The 14,635-nt window shown below is 49.3% G+C and overlaps 2 protein-coding genes across 2 annotated transcripts in view; one reads left to right on the top strand and one right to left on the bottom strand.

Annotated features, from left to right (window-relative positions):
• KCNJ5 (potassium inwardly rectifying channel subfamily J member 5) overlaps positions 1-13,915 on the bottom strand; it is a 28,245-nt gene extending 14,330 nt beyond the window's left edge. The window contains exon 1 of the mRNA XM_055270025.2: positions 13,773-13,915. The gene's annotated coding sequence lies outside the window, so the exon portion shown is untranslated. The remainder of the gene's footprint in view (positions 1-13,772) is intronic.
• On the top strand, positions 870-2,926 carry LOC129478434 (uncharacterized protein KCNJ5-AS1-like). The gene is given in 3 exon segments (XM_055270028.1): positions 870-1,005; positions 1,970-2,114; positions 2,770-2,926. Coding segments are annotated over 3 exon segments (438 nt in total).
• Positions 13,916-14,635: the final 720 nt, after the last annotated feature.

Raw genomic sequence — 14,635 nt, 5'->3', positions numbered from 1 at the left:
CAACCTCTAGCGTGGCCTCGGAGGGTGGCACAGGGGTTACCCCTCACCCAGCAGGGGACGAAGCCCCCAGTGGGGCTGGATAAGGCGATGCTCGCCGCCTGGGTTTGGCCCCCTAGTCAGCTGCAGCTCCGCGGCTGCGGAGGAGGCGGGGCTGGGGGATGAGGGTGGGAGGGTGAGAGCCAGGAAGAGCCTGCGGAGGGGAGACAGAGGGCCTGTCCCCAGGGAACGGGCTTGGGGAGGCCGTTGGCAGTGCCGGGGACTCCCTGCCAGCGGGTCTCTCTTCCTGGAGGAAGGGCGGGCCAGCGGCCCCAGCCACCCAGAGACTGTGCCCAAGCCACACAGGCGGACAGGATCCTCCCAGGGGCCAGTCTTGGTTTCCCAGCTTTTCACAATTACCAACCTTAAAACAAAACAAAATTATCTTCTAGTGTACTAGGAGGTTTAATGGCACAGAGCCCGGTGGTAATAAATCTTTAAAAACCCATCAGGTATTTCATTTAAAAACCTCACCATTTTGCAGCTATTTGTTCTATCAAGTTAGGTCTGTGTCTATTTTTGAATTCCTGAATGTTTTACGGGTTTACCTTTTGAGCCTGTTTGTTTCATAGCACATGAGGGAGTAGGTGTGAAATCCCAAGGGAAGCTGACACAGGGCTTCACTCAGTCAATTAGTCAGTCAGTGAACCCCCACTCAACACCCACTGGGTGTTTGAATTACTTTGAGCTCTGGGTGTGGAAGGAGGTCGACTCACACTTCACCGGCATTCGTTCCTGTGCTTTCCCTTCCTGGGGATCTGGCTAAAATGCAGGTTCTGATTCTCTAGGTCTGGGGTTTCCAGAGTCCATGGTTTTGCTAAGGAGCCGCAGTGATGTTGATGCGGCTGGTCCTCAGCGCACACCTGAGTAGCACGACCTCTCTGCCCTGGACGCACGCTGCCGTCAGTTGGGAGCTGGACAACGTGCTGATGCCTGGACCCAGAATCTGGCCCCAGGTGACTCCAACAGGCAATGAGATTGAGGACCCTTGATGCGTTCTCTGTCCACAAGGAGTTCCTGGTCTGGTGGGGAGTACACAGGCAAAACAAATCAGTGCAGTAGAGAGTGAGAGAGAGGCCAGGGTGCAGTTCTGAATTTGGCTTGTCTGGGGCGGGTGAGGAAGGGTCAGGAAGGCCCTGGCGAGGAAGGCGCCCAGTGAGCAGGGTGAGGTGGCAGAGCCTTGTGGGCCTGAGAACAGGGGAGCAAACCGTAATAATAGTCAGGCGTGGAATCCCTGTTATGTGCCATCTTTGTGCTGAGTGTTTTTCATGCATTGTATCATTTAATCCTCAAACGGATCTATTAAGTCCATTTTAGTCGCCTCATTTTACAGGTCACAAAAGCAGAGTGATGTAGTCTTGCTTCAGGCCACACAGTTACTAAGCAGCGGACTAGGTTTTGTCTGATTCCAAAGGCTCTAAGTGCAGCCACTGCTGCCTGGGAGCTTGCTCCTCCTGAGCCCTTTGGGTGTGAAGGGGTTGTTCTGAGCCCCCGGGGGGATCAGGCCCTGAGAAAACCGGCCCTGGATGGAGCCAGGTCGACACCAGCCTGATCTGCACCAGGGAAGGAACTCATGATTTCCTGCTGTGTGGCCTGCTGTGTGGCCTGCTGTGTGGCCTGCTGTGCACAGGCTGCCCAGCAGCTCGGGTCACTTCCCGCCAGCCAGGGCTGTGTTCTCCCTCTCCCTCCTGCTCCCCTCCAGCATGCTCCCTATTCGTCTAACAGCTGCTCCTCGGCCTTTTTAACCACACTACTTGCCCCTAAAGGTCCCCGATTGCTCCAAGGAAATAAGATGTCCACACATCCCAGGTAACACCTGTTGTTCTCTGAAGGTCTGCTTGGACAACGGCCCCCACAGTAGCAACAAGACCACCAACTAGCAGCCACTGATTTCATTCTTAACACCCCTTCACTGGAGTCTCCTTCATGTAAGGCAGGTCTGCCTCTGCCAGGAGTGAGGGTAACACCTCCTTACTCTGGAATTTCCCAGCTGGGCAGGATGTGCACGCCATAGTAACCAGAACCTGTGGGTCTGTGCTGAGCTCTGCCGCCTACACCCATGGCTGTGGCCGTGTGAGGTCAGTGAGTGCAGCTGCCGGATCGCGTTCTTCCAACACAGACACACTCTACATCCTTCTTGGTCACATGCAATTAGTAGGCTTTCTCCTATTTTTATTTAAATGGGATGTCTTAGACCCTCATTTTCATATTTTGATGTACAGAAACATTTAAAATATTGCATTCTCTTTATTTTAGGAAAAGCAAATATACAAACCCATGATAAATGCAACCCAAACTTGCCCTGGGTTTGGGGGCCATGGTAGGGGGTGGTGGGGACTGCGGTGAGCTGTACACACATGCAGTTCTAAAGCGGCAGCTGCTACTCGGCTCTAGTTCATTCCTGCCTTGCCATGCCGTGGAGCCAGTACTGCAAGATCCTCCCTTTGCTTTTTCCAGAAAAGCCAGAAATTAAACGTTTGAAGATGAATTTTTTTCCATGTTGACCACTAATTCAACAATTTTTGAAAAAGTGAGCAAGCCATAGAAAATCTATGTGTGAGTCAGATTCAGTCTGTCAGCTGCCGGTTTGTATTTCTGGGCTAGTGAGTCCGAGAGAGGCCTTTTCCGCCCATGGACATGTTGGGCTGTGTTGTGAGTTAGGCTGAGAGTGGTGTTAAGGGTTGTGGTAGTGCCACTAAATTCCTCTCAGAGCCTCCCTGTTTGCACTAACAGGTCTGCCACAAACACTACCTGTCAGTCCTCAGGACAATGAAGGCAGGAGGCCCGGCAGGAAGAGGAGAACTCGATCTGCAAGGCCCATGAGAGTAGACAGGGCCGCCTGGGCTGCCCCCTCAGTGCCCATCAGCCTGGTTCCCGTGGTCCTAACTAGCCCTGTCTCCTTGCCAATAGCCCTGTGCTCCCCAGCCCCCTCCCCCATGCAGATGGCTGCTATGACATCCCTGTTCCTTAAAGTGCGGGGTTCCTCGCTGCCTTCTCCTCCCTAACTGGCACCCTGTGCAAACCTGCTGCAGAGAACAGCGTCTTGGGCAATGCGATAGTCCTCCAGTTCACCAACAGTAAAAATGGTCTCAATGGGGAGAGATTTCTGACTGCAAGCGCTACGAGTCCTTCCAGAGGAGGGCTGGAGGGACAGGAGGGCGGATCAGGTGGCCTCTTGAGCTGGTTCCTGGCACCAATGTAACGGATGCTGATTACCAGCGGTGAGGGCATTGTGGAAAGGACTGCAGAGCTGTGCGAGATGAGTGGAATGAGGCCACAGGTGCTGATATTTATGCCCAGGATGCTCCTGGCTGTCATGGGTTCCCAGGGGCTCCAGGCATGCACAGCTCTTCCACCTCTTCTCAAAGCAGAATAACCCCAGAAAGGGCAACTTTACTATCCAGGGGGGCTAGAGTCGCCGGTGGCTGTGCATGGGGGCTGAGGGCTAGAATCAGGGCAAGGGGCTTTCAGTGAAACGCAGAGCTAGGCAGGGACAGCGCGGATCTCGGAACAGTCTGTGTCAGATGGGACACTTCATCCCCGCGGAGCTGTCCGTGCACACAGCATTCTCTGATTGCAAGCTGTTAAGCGCTCTGTGGAAGGGAGCTGCTGGGAAGGCGGACGAGGCATCTCAGGTGGGTGAGGGGCTCCCCTGCGTCGGCCTTGCTCAGACCGACCATCCCTGGGGAGCTGTCACTGGCTCCCAGGTCTCCCTTTCTCAGTACATCCTGTGCCTCCTTTCTGGGCTGCCTCTATCCCTCAAAGGGGAGCTCCGCACATGGGTGGGATTATTGTTGAGAACAAAGTCAAGGTGTTGACGAGGATGCAGGACTGAGGTTGCTCCCAGAGTCACTCAGTTGTCCCTCGTTTTGCTTGGAGACACCCTGACCAGCGCAAGGTCTTCAGGGAGCATCTTTCCTGTCTGTGCCACATTCTCCATGGCCTTTGCACTCTTTTTGCTTTTGTTTTAAACACGTCATCAATTCATTGCCTGCAGCAGCTTGTACTGCCTTTTGGTTTTTCTTTGCAGAACAGCTCTGGAAGTGAAGTGTGTGTGTGTGTGTGTGTGTGTGTGCACGCGCGCGCGTGCACTCTGGACTAGGTGCCTTACATGCGTTAACACACTTGATCAGCTCAGCAACACTGGAATAAGTGTAATGTGTCCATTATTCAGATCAGGAGACTGAGATTCAGAGCAGGGAGGGAACTTGCCAGAGACCACATGGCTCGCAAGCAGCAGAACCTGGGTTTGAACTGACAGCAGCCTGACTTCAGAGTCCACGCTTTCCCACCCTCCTACTGCACACCCATTTGAGTCCAGCCATCTTGGTTCTGAATCATAACCCTGACTCTCCTGGCCACATCCTATGCTCCACATTACATGTTACTCTACAGGTTACCACCCTGGGTCTCTTTCCTATATAAGAAATAGAAATATTTGTGGAAATCCTAATGTTCATGACATCTCTGCCATTTGATCAAGAAAAATTCTGTCCTACCAAATACTGGTGTAATGTACTTGGCCCCCCTGGATTGGATGGGTATAGGTTAAGAGCAGATATAAGGTCTGAAATAATCCCGGTATTCCTAGTATGTGGAATTATTATCATGGGATCATAATGGCAGTTTGCACCTCTGTTGGGCTCCTTCAGCTCCTGTGTTAGCTCGTGAGAATCCTGTCACATTAGTCCCCTTTTATAGTTGGATAGTTGGGCTTGCCAGAGGGCACGCAAATTTGGGTTAACTCATTTCCAGGATTCTGGCATTGTAGACACAGAAACGCCGACTGTGAAGTTTTATGTAATACAAACAGTGGAAGATTTAGCAATAGGCCTGCCAGGTGGCCCTGACTTCTGGCTGCACAACAAAGTGGGGCGGTTGGTGCCAAATGGGGCAACAGAAGGTGAGTTTGGGGCCTGCAGAGCCTCGGGTAGCCCAGAAGAGCAAGAGAGAATCGGCTGCTCATTTTAACTCCATCCTTGGAGGATTCCCCACCACAATTCTAAGGAAGTAATAAAACCTCATGCATTATTTTCTGATATCTGGAGAGAAACACGTACCCTAGAAATGCTGTGGACTAATTCCATGGTTACTTTGTCATTAAAGAAACCAAAATACTGAGAGGTCACCATAAACACAAAAAGGCAGAGAGAGAAGGATTAAATGGTGTTTCATGTAAGGATTTTTAAAGGGAGACCGAATTCTAGTCTGAAAGGAGTGCAGGCAGATCTGGCATTTTGCTTGGGGAGTTCAATTCTTTGGAGAAAATACAGAGACAAAAAGACCATTTTGATGGTATTTAAAATATCCCTCTGTCCAACATATCTAAGTGAGTCTAAATATATTCAGCAATTTTTAAAAGGGCAGATATTAGGCCCGATTCAAAGTATGGTATACAGATTCGAAAGGCTTAGTGATAGGTGAGTGCCTTTCAAGTAACTTTGCATCACAGACGAAGCCCGTTATCGAGGACTGCACCTAAGGAGCAGACCCATGAGCTTGTGACTGAGTTTCCCAACCTGCCAGGCTCCCATTTGCTTCGGATGAGCATTTTTCTGCCCTCCCTGGTGAGCCACTGTGGACCACTTGCCACTCCTTACACCCCTTCCCTTTAATACCTAGCTTGGCTTACTTGCAAAATCCACATGCACCCTCCTGAATCTCACAGAAGATGTATGATAAATCATGGCCATGAAAGGGCACGGAAATCAAATTAATTAATTTTGCTTTTTCCCCATGTTTGTTTCTGTCTGTCTGGTACTTTTCCTTTTTAAGCCTGGCATCTCTTTGAAAGTGAGCCGCACAGTGATAATCCATTTTCTTCATTGTAACCCCACAGTGTATGTATTCCACATTAAATAATAAAAGGGATTAATAATTAAATCAAAATGAAAAACCACTTGTTTCCTCTCTATAACCCAAGGGACAGATTTCCTGGGCTGGTGCCAATTTATCAGTGATGATTAGGGAATATGAAGTAGAAGTGCACAGAGATGACAGGCTGAAAGCAAGATAATGCGAATTTGAATATATTCATATACAAGTGAAAAGGATGAGATGGTGAGGGAAGGTAAATGTGAGAAAGAGCCACAGAAACTAGACATAACAGGTAAAATCCCAGTAATTATAGTCACCTACTGGGGCTGTACCATATACCCGATTTTATTCCAAATGCTTTACGTGTATAAACTCATGTAAGCATTTCAGAAAAGGTGTCAGGTAGATACTGTTCTCTCCATTTTATAGATGAGAAAACTGAGGTGCAGGAGGGGGAGGCAACGGCCCCAAATCTAGTAAGTGGTTGATCTGGATTTGAACCCAGGCTGAGTGGTCCCTGACTCACACTCAATGTCTGAGCAACTCCACAAAAATGGAATGCTTAAATGATCCAAGAAAGAAGAGATAGACAAATATCACGGGATAAGAAATAAAACAGAAAAATCCATTGAGAATAAGAGAAAAACAAAGTGAAAGAAATAGGAAAGGCCAGGCGCGGCTGTTCACGCCTGTAATCCCAGAACTGTGGGAGGCCGAGGCAGGCGGATTACCTGGGGTCAGGAGTTCGAGAACAGCCTGGCGAATATGGTGAAACTCCAGCTATACTAAAAATACAAAAAAAATGAGCTGGACGTGGTGGTGCGTTCCTGTAGTCCCAGCTGTCCGGGAGGCTGAGGGATGAGAATTGCTTGAGCTCAGACAGCAGAGGTTGGCAGTGAGCCGAGATTGTGCTACTGTACTCCAGCCTGGGTGACAGAGTGAGACTCTGTCTCAAAAAAAAAAAAAAAAAAAAAAAAAAAAAAAAAAATAGAAAGAAAGAAATAGAAAAATTAGAGTAAGGAGTTGAGAATGAAAGAAGGATTTAAAAAAGCAAAGGATGAAAAGGAAAGACAAAGTGAAGTGTAAGTGGATGTGGGCATCAGAATGAAAGCTGAGGAGGAGGAAAGAAAGAACAGATGAGAGACCCAGCTGAAGGGAACTGCATCTTGGCGCTTGCCATGGGGCACTGCTCATGCGCTAACTTATTTGACTTTCCCATGGCATTTCAAGGTAGGTGTTATTAGACACATTTTACAGAAAGAGAACTGAAGATCTGAAAGACTAATGTCCAAAGTCACACAATTAGTTCATGGCGGAGCAAAAAGAACTGCTGACAATTACAAAATGCCAAAGAAAGAAACTGAAGAATAGCAAGTAAGTGGAGAAACATACTGTATGCATGGATTGGAAGACTCAATATAGTAAAAACGTTGATTCCCTCTGAATTCATATACAGATTCAATGCAATTTCTATCAAAATCTCACAAGAGTTTTATAGATACAGATAAAATTATTCTAAAACTTATGTGAAAAGGGAAAGCAACTAGAATAGATAAAATAATTCTGGAAAAGAATAAAGTGGAAGGAATCCGTCTACACAAGTTCGACTCATTACATAACTGCAGTGATCCAGACTATGTGGTATTGGCAGAAGGATAGACACATAGATTGATGGAACAGAACAGAGAACCCAAAAATAGACCTTTGCAAATATGCCCAACTTATTTTTGACAAAAGTGCAAAAGGAATTCAGTGGAGGAAAGACAGCCTTTACAACAAATGGTGCTGGAGCAATTGCACATTTTCAGGCAAAAAAAAGAATCTTGACCTAAGTCTCAGACTTTATACCAAAGTTAATTCAAAATGGATCATGAACTTAAATATAAAGCAATGAAACTTTCTAGAGAAAAACATGGGAGACACTCTTCAAGATCTAGGGCAGGCAGAGTTCTTAGACTTGACAAGAAAAGCACAATCCATAAGAAGACAAACTGATCAATAAAACTTCCATCAAATTAAAAACACTTGCTCTGAAAAAGACTGTTAAGATGAAAAGGCAAAAATACAAAGTAGGAGAAAATATTTGTGAATTACATATCTGACTGACAAACGACTGGTATCTAAAATATATACTTAAAAATTCTCAAAACTCATCAGAAATAACAACAAAAGCCAGTCGAATTAGAAAATGGGCAAAAGACATGAGAAGACATTTTGCTAAGGAGGATATGTGGAGGGCAAATAAGCACATGAAAAGATGGTCAACAGTCCAGGCGTGGTGGCTCACGCTTGTAATCCCAGCATTTTGGGAGGCCGAGGTGGGCAGATCACCTGAAGTCAGGAGATCGAGACCAGCCTGGCAAACATGGTGAAACCTCGTCTCTACTAAAAGTACAAAAATTAGCCAGGCATGGTGGCACGCACCTGTAGTCCTAGTTACTTGGGAGGCTGAGGCCGGAGAATCACTTGAACTCAGGAGGCGGAGGTTGCAGTGAGCCGAGATTGCATCACTGCATTCCAGCCTGAGCGACAGAGCAAGCCTCTGTCTCAAAAAAAAAAAAAAAAAAAAAAAAAAAAAAAGAATTGGGGTCAATGACATTAGTAATCAGGGAAATGCAAAATAAAACCCAATAAGATAGCACTAGAATGGCTGAAATAAGAAATAGTGACAATAACAAATGTTGGCAAAGATGCAGAGAAACTGGATCACTGATACATTGTTGGTGGGAGTGTAAAATGGCAGTCACAATGGAAAACAGCTTGACAGTTCTTTAAAAAAAAAAAAAACTAAACGTACAACTACCAGATGACTCATCAATTACACTTTTGGGCATTTATCCCAGAGACATGAAAACCTATATATCTATATTCACACAAGAACCAGTACACAAATGCTTATAGCAACTTTATTCATAATAGCCCCAAAGTGAAAACATCCCAGATGTCATTCAGTAAGTGAATGGTTAAACAAGCAATGGTACCTTCCCACTATGGAGGATTCCCACTATGGTACATTCCTACTACTCAGCAATAAAAAAACCACACACAAACACACACACACCCCTCACCCCCACCCCCAACAAGCACACATACACATCCCTAAATGAATCCCCAGAGAATTTTATTGAGTGAAAAAAGCCAATCCCAAAAGATTACATACTGTATAATTCTACTTACATAACATTCTTGAGATGACAAACACAGACCAGTGGTTACCAGAGGTTAAGGAGAGGGTGGGGTGGGATGGAAGTGGGTGTGGCTATAAAAGGGCCACGTAAGAGGTCCTCCTAATGATGGAAATGTTGTTTTCTTATCGGTTATGTATTCGTTTTGATAGTGTACTATAGTTTTGCAAAATATCATCACTGACAGAAACTTGGTGAAGGGAATGGCAGATCTCTGTTCATTATTTCTGAAACTGCATGTGAATCTATAATGATCTCAAAATCAAAGCATTTAGTGGAAAAATAAAGAATGACTGCAGTGGATAAAGAGATAGTTAAAGAAGCATAAATGCACTAAACAGCATTTATGATCAAGAGGATGAGTGAAAAAAGACAAAAATGGAGGGGAAAAAAAAGAACGAGACTGAGAAAGAGAGAGAGGGAGAGGAAGAGAAAGGAAATAAAATGTGACCAAGCATGAGTGTTTAGGAGTCAGAGAGATTGAAAGAGACGCAGGAGAGGGGGTCGGGGCTGGGGGCAGGAGCCCTGGGACAGCCGCAGGCCCAGGCCTCCCTCCCTACTGGCCGGTGTCTGGCCTTGGCTCCCTCCTCTCCAAACCCCTCCCTGGGCTCCTTCTACCCCTTCACCAGCAAATCTGTTTCTCAAGCCCCCTTCGAAGCCTTCCCTGCTCCCCAAGGGCACCCTGCCTTCGCCCCTGCGACCCCTGTGCCTCTCCCTCCGGGCGCGCAGCACCGATGCTGGAGTCTCTCCCGGCAGCTCTGCCGCCCCCAGGCAGTGGTCTGAGAGCTCGGAGGGCGGGCAGGCCGGGTGTGTAAGATCTGCCTGTCTAGCTCAGGTGCCTACACAAGGTCTGGCCTGTGGTAGGAGCTCCCTACTCATTTTTGAGGGAGTTCTTCTGGAGAAGGACACTTCACAAAGCAACCTGACTTGGTCTGGGAAGCCTTCATACTGTGATGTCCAGTGGGCTGGTTCCTGGGGCCTGACACCCAGGGCTTCTGCTGGCACTGCTGGACAGCCCCCTTGCTGAAGCAGAAGCAGCACCTCCCACTGCCCAGGGTTCCAGGCACCAAGTGCTCAGCAGTGCAGTCATCCCTGGGGTTGGGGGGCACACTCTAAGGGGGAGACACAGGTTTGGTCCCAGGAAGCATCTGAGGTCCTCTTGGTTCTTGCACCGCAACCCACTCCCATTTTCCTTTCTGAGCAGCAGGAAATAATGTAGGATGATGGCATTGGACCTCCCTGATTGTAAAGTCGGGTATCTGAAATCTGGGAGAAGGGGTAGGGTGGGCAGCACACCCAGCCCCGGACCACCGAGTCACAGGGGATGAGGATGAGACTCCAAGTTTGCTCTCTCCTTCCCTCCCCAACCCCTCCATTTCTCCCCCACCCTCACCCTTTCCTGTCCCCCATACTATCTGGCCACCCTATCGATTGATCCCTGGTGACCAGGAAGTGCCGTTGCCACCTGCCAACTGGTCAGATGATCCATGACCTTTGCCCTCAGCTTGCTCTGGCCTGGAACGATAATGGAAGTTAACATTTTAAGCACTAGCCAGGATCTCCAGGGTCACATGTTAAAGCTTTGGCTCTACCATTTAACTTAGCACGGCTCTTGGCAAGGGTTCCCGCCATCCTGGGCCCTGTTGACTAGAATAGCTCCCTTATCAGAAGGTCAAGGTAGGAGGAACTAGATAAGCTGCTGCTGCACAGGCAGGGCCTTCAGAGGCAGCTGCTCACACCAGCCTTGGCTGGCAGAACGTCAGAAGTGGAAGCTGTCCACTCTGTTTTAAAACAATTCCAGAGAAAGCCACTCCTCAAGTCTTTTTGAGAAATACACTCAGGTATTCTTACTCAAATACCTCAATACAATCTTTTGAACTGGAACTCCCATTCGTCTTGTTTTTTTCTTTAGAAAAAAAAAACACAGAAAGATTCCTTCATGGCTGATGACTATCTTAACAGTTATCTGATGACAGGTCCGCTCTTGGAAACACTGCCAGCCCTCAACGGCCTGTCTATAGCTCATACGCAGTGAACATTTTCATCCAAAAATGGCCCCTTTGAACTACCTATGGATTCACTGACCCCTGCCTTCTCTCCACCATCCTTCCATCTCCAGCCTAAATAGTCAATCAGTATTGGCTCAGAAAATGCAAGTGTTTGCTAACATTCCCCTAAACAAAAAGCATAACCCTGCCCCAACGATCACATTCCAAGGTTTTTAAAAATTAATGATTGCTGGCACATGATAGGTGATCAAATGAATGGTTGTTGAACAAGAAAAAAAAAAACAATGCAAAAGTGGATGCAGTTTCCAAGTACACGAAAGCACAGGACACCCGTTTGTGGCTTCGCCCACAGCAGGCAGGAAGAATCAGGTCACTTGAAGGGGAAATGGGAACCAGAGAATGGGCATTCTGGTTGTTTCTTCCCTCCTTGGGGGTTTACTTCATCACAGATGACTAGAGCAGCCTTCAGAGTCTCCCAAATTCCTGGACAAGAAACCCAGTCAGGTGCTTGCAGAAAGCCCCAAAGGGATCTTGCTTGGCACCAGGGACAGCGAGGCTGAGGACTGCTGTGACAGGGCCACACACGTGTCTCTGCTGGACCCACAGACAAAGAGCTCTGCACTGCTCAGGACATGCCAGCAGACTCCGGGGAAACCACGGTGGGGAGTCTTCATCCCAGAGCAGACAGCTAAGCTTTGGGGACAGCCCTGGGCAGAGTGAATGTGGCCCAGGTTCTCTTTGACCCCCACTCACCCTTGGCTCCTCCTTTAGCTGAACTGCTCCCTGGATGGAGCACATTCATTTTCTGTTGAATGCAGGCGGGCTACTTAAAAAATGCTGACTGTGAGTAATGCCAGCAGTTTATAGCAGCTTTTGGAGAGGCCAGAAAAGAGCCATGCCTGAGTGGCTGGTTCCCTTTTTGTTGGAGAGCTAGGTAGTAGGTCTAGAATATTGTTCTGGGGACAATCCTTGTGCTTTGTGGAATGTATAGGCATATTCTCCATCCGTTCTTTTTCTTTCTTTTTCTTTTTTTCTAAGATGGGGTCTTGCTATGTTGCCCCGGTTGGTCTTGAACTCCTGGGCTCAAGTAATCCTTTCACCTCAGCCTCCTGAGCCGGCACGTTCTCTGTGTGTTGCTTCCCCTCTTTCAATGGTGGCCCTGTTGCTACTCTTCCAAGAAGCACATACCCTATGCCCTGAGCCTTCCACTGAAGGCCTTATGCCCCTAGGCAGAATGGTGCCGTCTCAGGTGGGGTCCGTAGACAGTTTAAAATACCAGCCACGCCGACCAAGCTCTTTATGCCAGAGTCTAACCACGGGCCTCTAACTCCCACATCATTTGCTCTGCCCTGTTCATTCCTCAGATTCCAGAAAGCCTGAGGGCCTCATTCAGCCAGATGATGCAGTTTACACCTGGCTTTGAGGAAAAGCAGGGATGTGGGAAGACAAGAGCAGCTTTCAGAATTAGCTTTTGTTGGTGGAAAGACCCTGGATTTAAAGCCAGAGGACAAGAGTTCTGGAGATAATAATGCTGCTGCCACTTAGTGCCTGGAATTCTGTTACCCTTACTCTTATCTATAAAACAGAAGAAATAAGCTCTGCCCCACAGGACTGGTGTCAAGATGAAGTCATGTAAACGTATCTAGCTTGGCACCTTGGTTTCATAAATACTAGCCTTTTCCTCACATGGAAAAGTGCTTTGAGAACAGAAAAAAGCATGGCTTTTGATGAAAACAAGGTACGTTTTGGAGTCAGACCTAGGAGAGAATTTCCCTTTATGAGCTGTGCACCTGAGGCAAGTTGCACAGCCTCTCTGGGCTGCAATTTTTCCCTTGTAGAAGGAGGATGATAATCTCAGCTTATTAAAAGGATTGAAACAGAGTAAAATACTTGGCACGTTCCTGTTGATCTTCTTCTGGTTTTTGAAAAGGCTCCTGGAGCAGGTTTTGGGCTGGCCTTGCTCACCCTGATGTTCAGGGTGGGTCCTAGAACTTTGGGGGCCGGACCGGAGGCCCTCCACAGCCCCCGGGGTAGGACAGCCCTGTTTGAGGGGAGGCACAGATAAAACCTGGGGGCCAACAGCTCTGCAGGGAGAAGCACTGACTTGAAGAGTAGGGGAGCAATGACAGGGCCGGCCTTCTCTGTTCCCTATCCTCTGTCCTCACAGCCTTGACCCCTGGCCTTTCTGAACCGTTTGAAAGCTGCTTAAAAGGAGATAGGGAGGTACGCAGGAAGTGACTTGGGCAGCGAGGGGGGCAGAAATCACAAGGCCGTGTTTCCAATTTGGCCACACTTAAAAGAGAAAGCAAGATTAGGCTGGGGATCTAAGGCTGAGGCGGACACCGCCCCCATCCTGGCCCTCCCTGCTCCCATTTGAAGGAAGAGTCCTACCAGGTGAAAAATGTCCTCCCCACCCACCCACTCCTGGCCACTGTTGCCTCTCAAACCACTGCTGGGAGATCTGGGGCACCCCCAGGTAGCCCTGGTCTAGTGCCAGAAGTGAAGGTGTTTATGGCTGGGCTCTCAACGCCCAGGGCAGCCTGCAGCCGCGGAGATCTCCAATTCCCTAAACTTGGACCTGCCCTAAGCTTTTCCTTATCCCCCCTGGCTCCCAGTCTAGCAGGTTCCCTGTGAGAGCCTGCTGCCCAGGCGATGGACACCTGCGGGTGGCGTCCTGCCCTCCAGAACCGCGAGCTGGGGGAGAAACGGAGGAGGAAAAGAAGACAACTTACTTGTTGAGATCAGAGCTTCCGAGTCCCACTGATGCTAACTTCTGGGGTGTCCCTTAGCGGCGGTGCAGGGGGCGCTCAGGGCTTTTGAGGGGACTCCCCAGCCCCTGCCATGACCCCACGGAGGAGCTGTAGCTGGAACCTCTCCCTGTCGTGGGGTCCTGTGGGCAGAGGTGCCTAAGCCATCCTGTCCCTTCACTCGCCGCCCCTTGGGTCACTCCCTTTCTCTAGCGAGAGCAGCTGGAACAATCTCTCTCTCTCTCTCTCTCTCTCTCTCTCGCTCTCTCTCTCTCAGTGTGTGTGTGTGTGTGTGTGTATGTGTGTGTGTGTGTCCCCTCCTCCCTCTCCTCTCTCCCTCCGTCCCTGGTACAGATGACTCTCTGGGTAGTAACGCGACTGGAAGGGCCACCGGCATTGGCGGCGGGGGGCGGGCTGGGGTGGGGCGGGGGGCGGGCTGGGGTGGGGCGGGGGCTCCATGTGATCGGGGACGCCGCCAGCTCGGTAGGACTGGGAGGGAACAGGAAGGCGGAGAGAGAGCCCGGCAGGCATCCAGCCCTCCGCTTGCGTCCCCGCGGCCCCCTGCGCCCTCCCCCGGCTCCCCCTGCCCACCCGGCTGCACCCCTGCTGCGGGGTGCCAGGGACGGAGACCTGCGCGCGCGCGTGTGAGCGTCCCATGCCTGTGTGTGAGCGCCGCGTGTCACGCGTGTCCGTGTGTGAGCGCCGCGTATTCAGTGGGTGCGGTGGAACAGACAGAAAGAAGGGAGAAACTATCAGGGCAGAAATCTTGGCGCGGAGCCTCGGCGGGGCTGCTCCGTCGCTCCGCGGTGCGCTCAGCGGACGGTTGGCAGCATTTCGCCGT

The sequence above is a fragment of the Symphalangus syndactylus genome, chromosome 3 (assembly GCF_028878055.3).
Source record: "Symphalangus syndactylus isolate Jambi chromosome 3, NHGRI_mSymSyn1-v2.1_pri, whole genome shotgun sequence".
Lineage (NCBI taxonomy): Eukaryota > Metazoa > Chordata > Mammalia > Primates > Hylobatidae > Symphalangus > Symphalangus syndactylus.
Note: the sequence above shows the minus strand (reverse complement) of the source record. Positions and strands in the feature narration are given on the sequence as shown.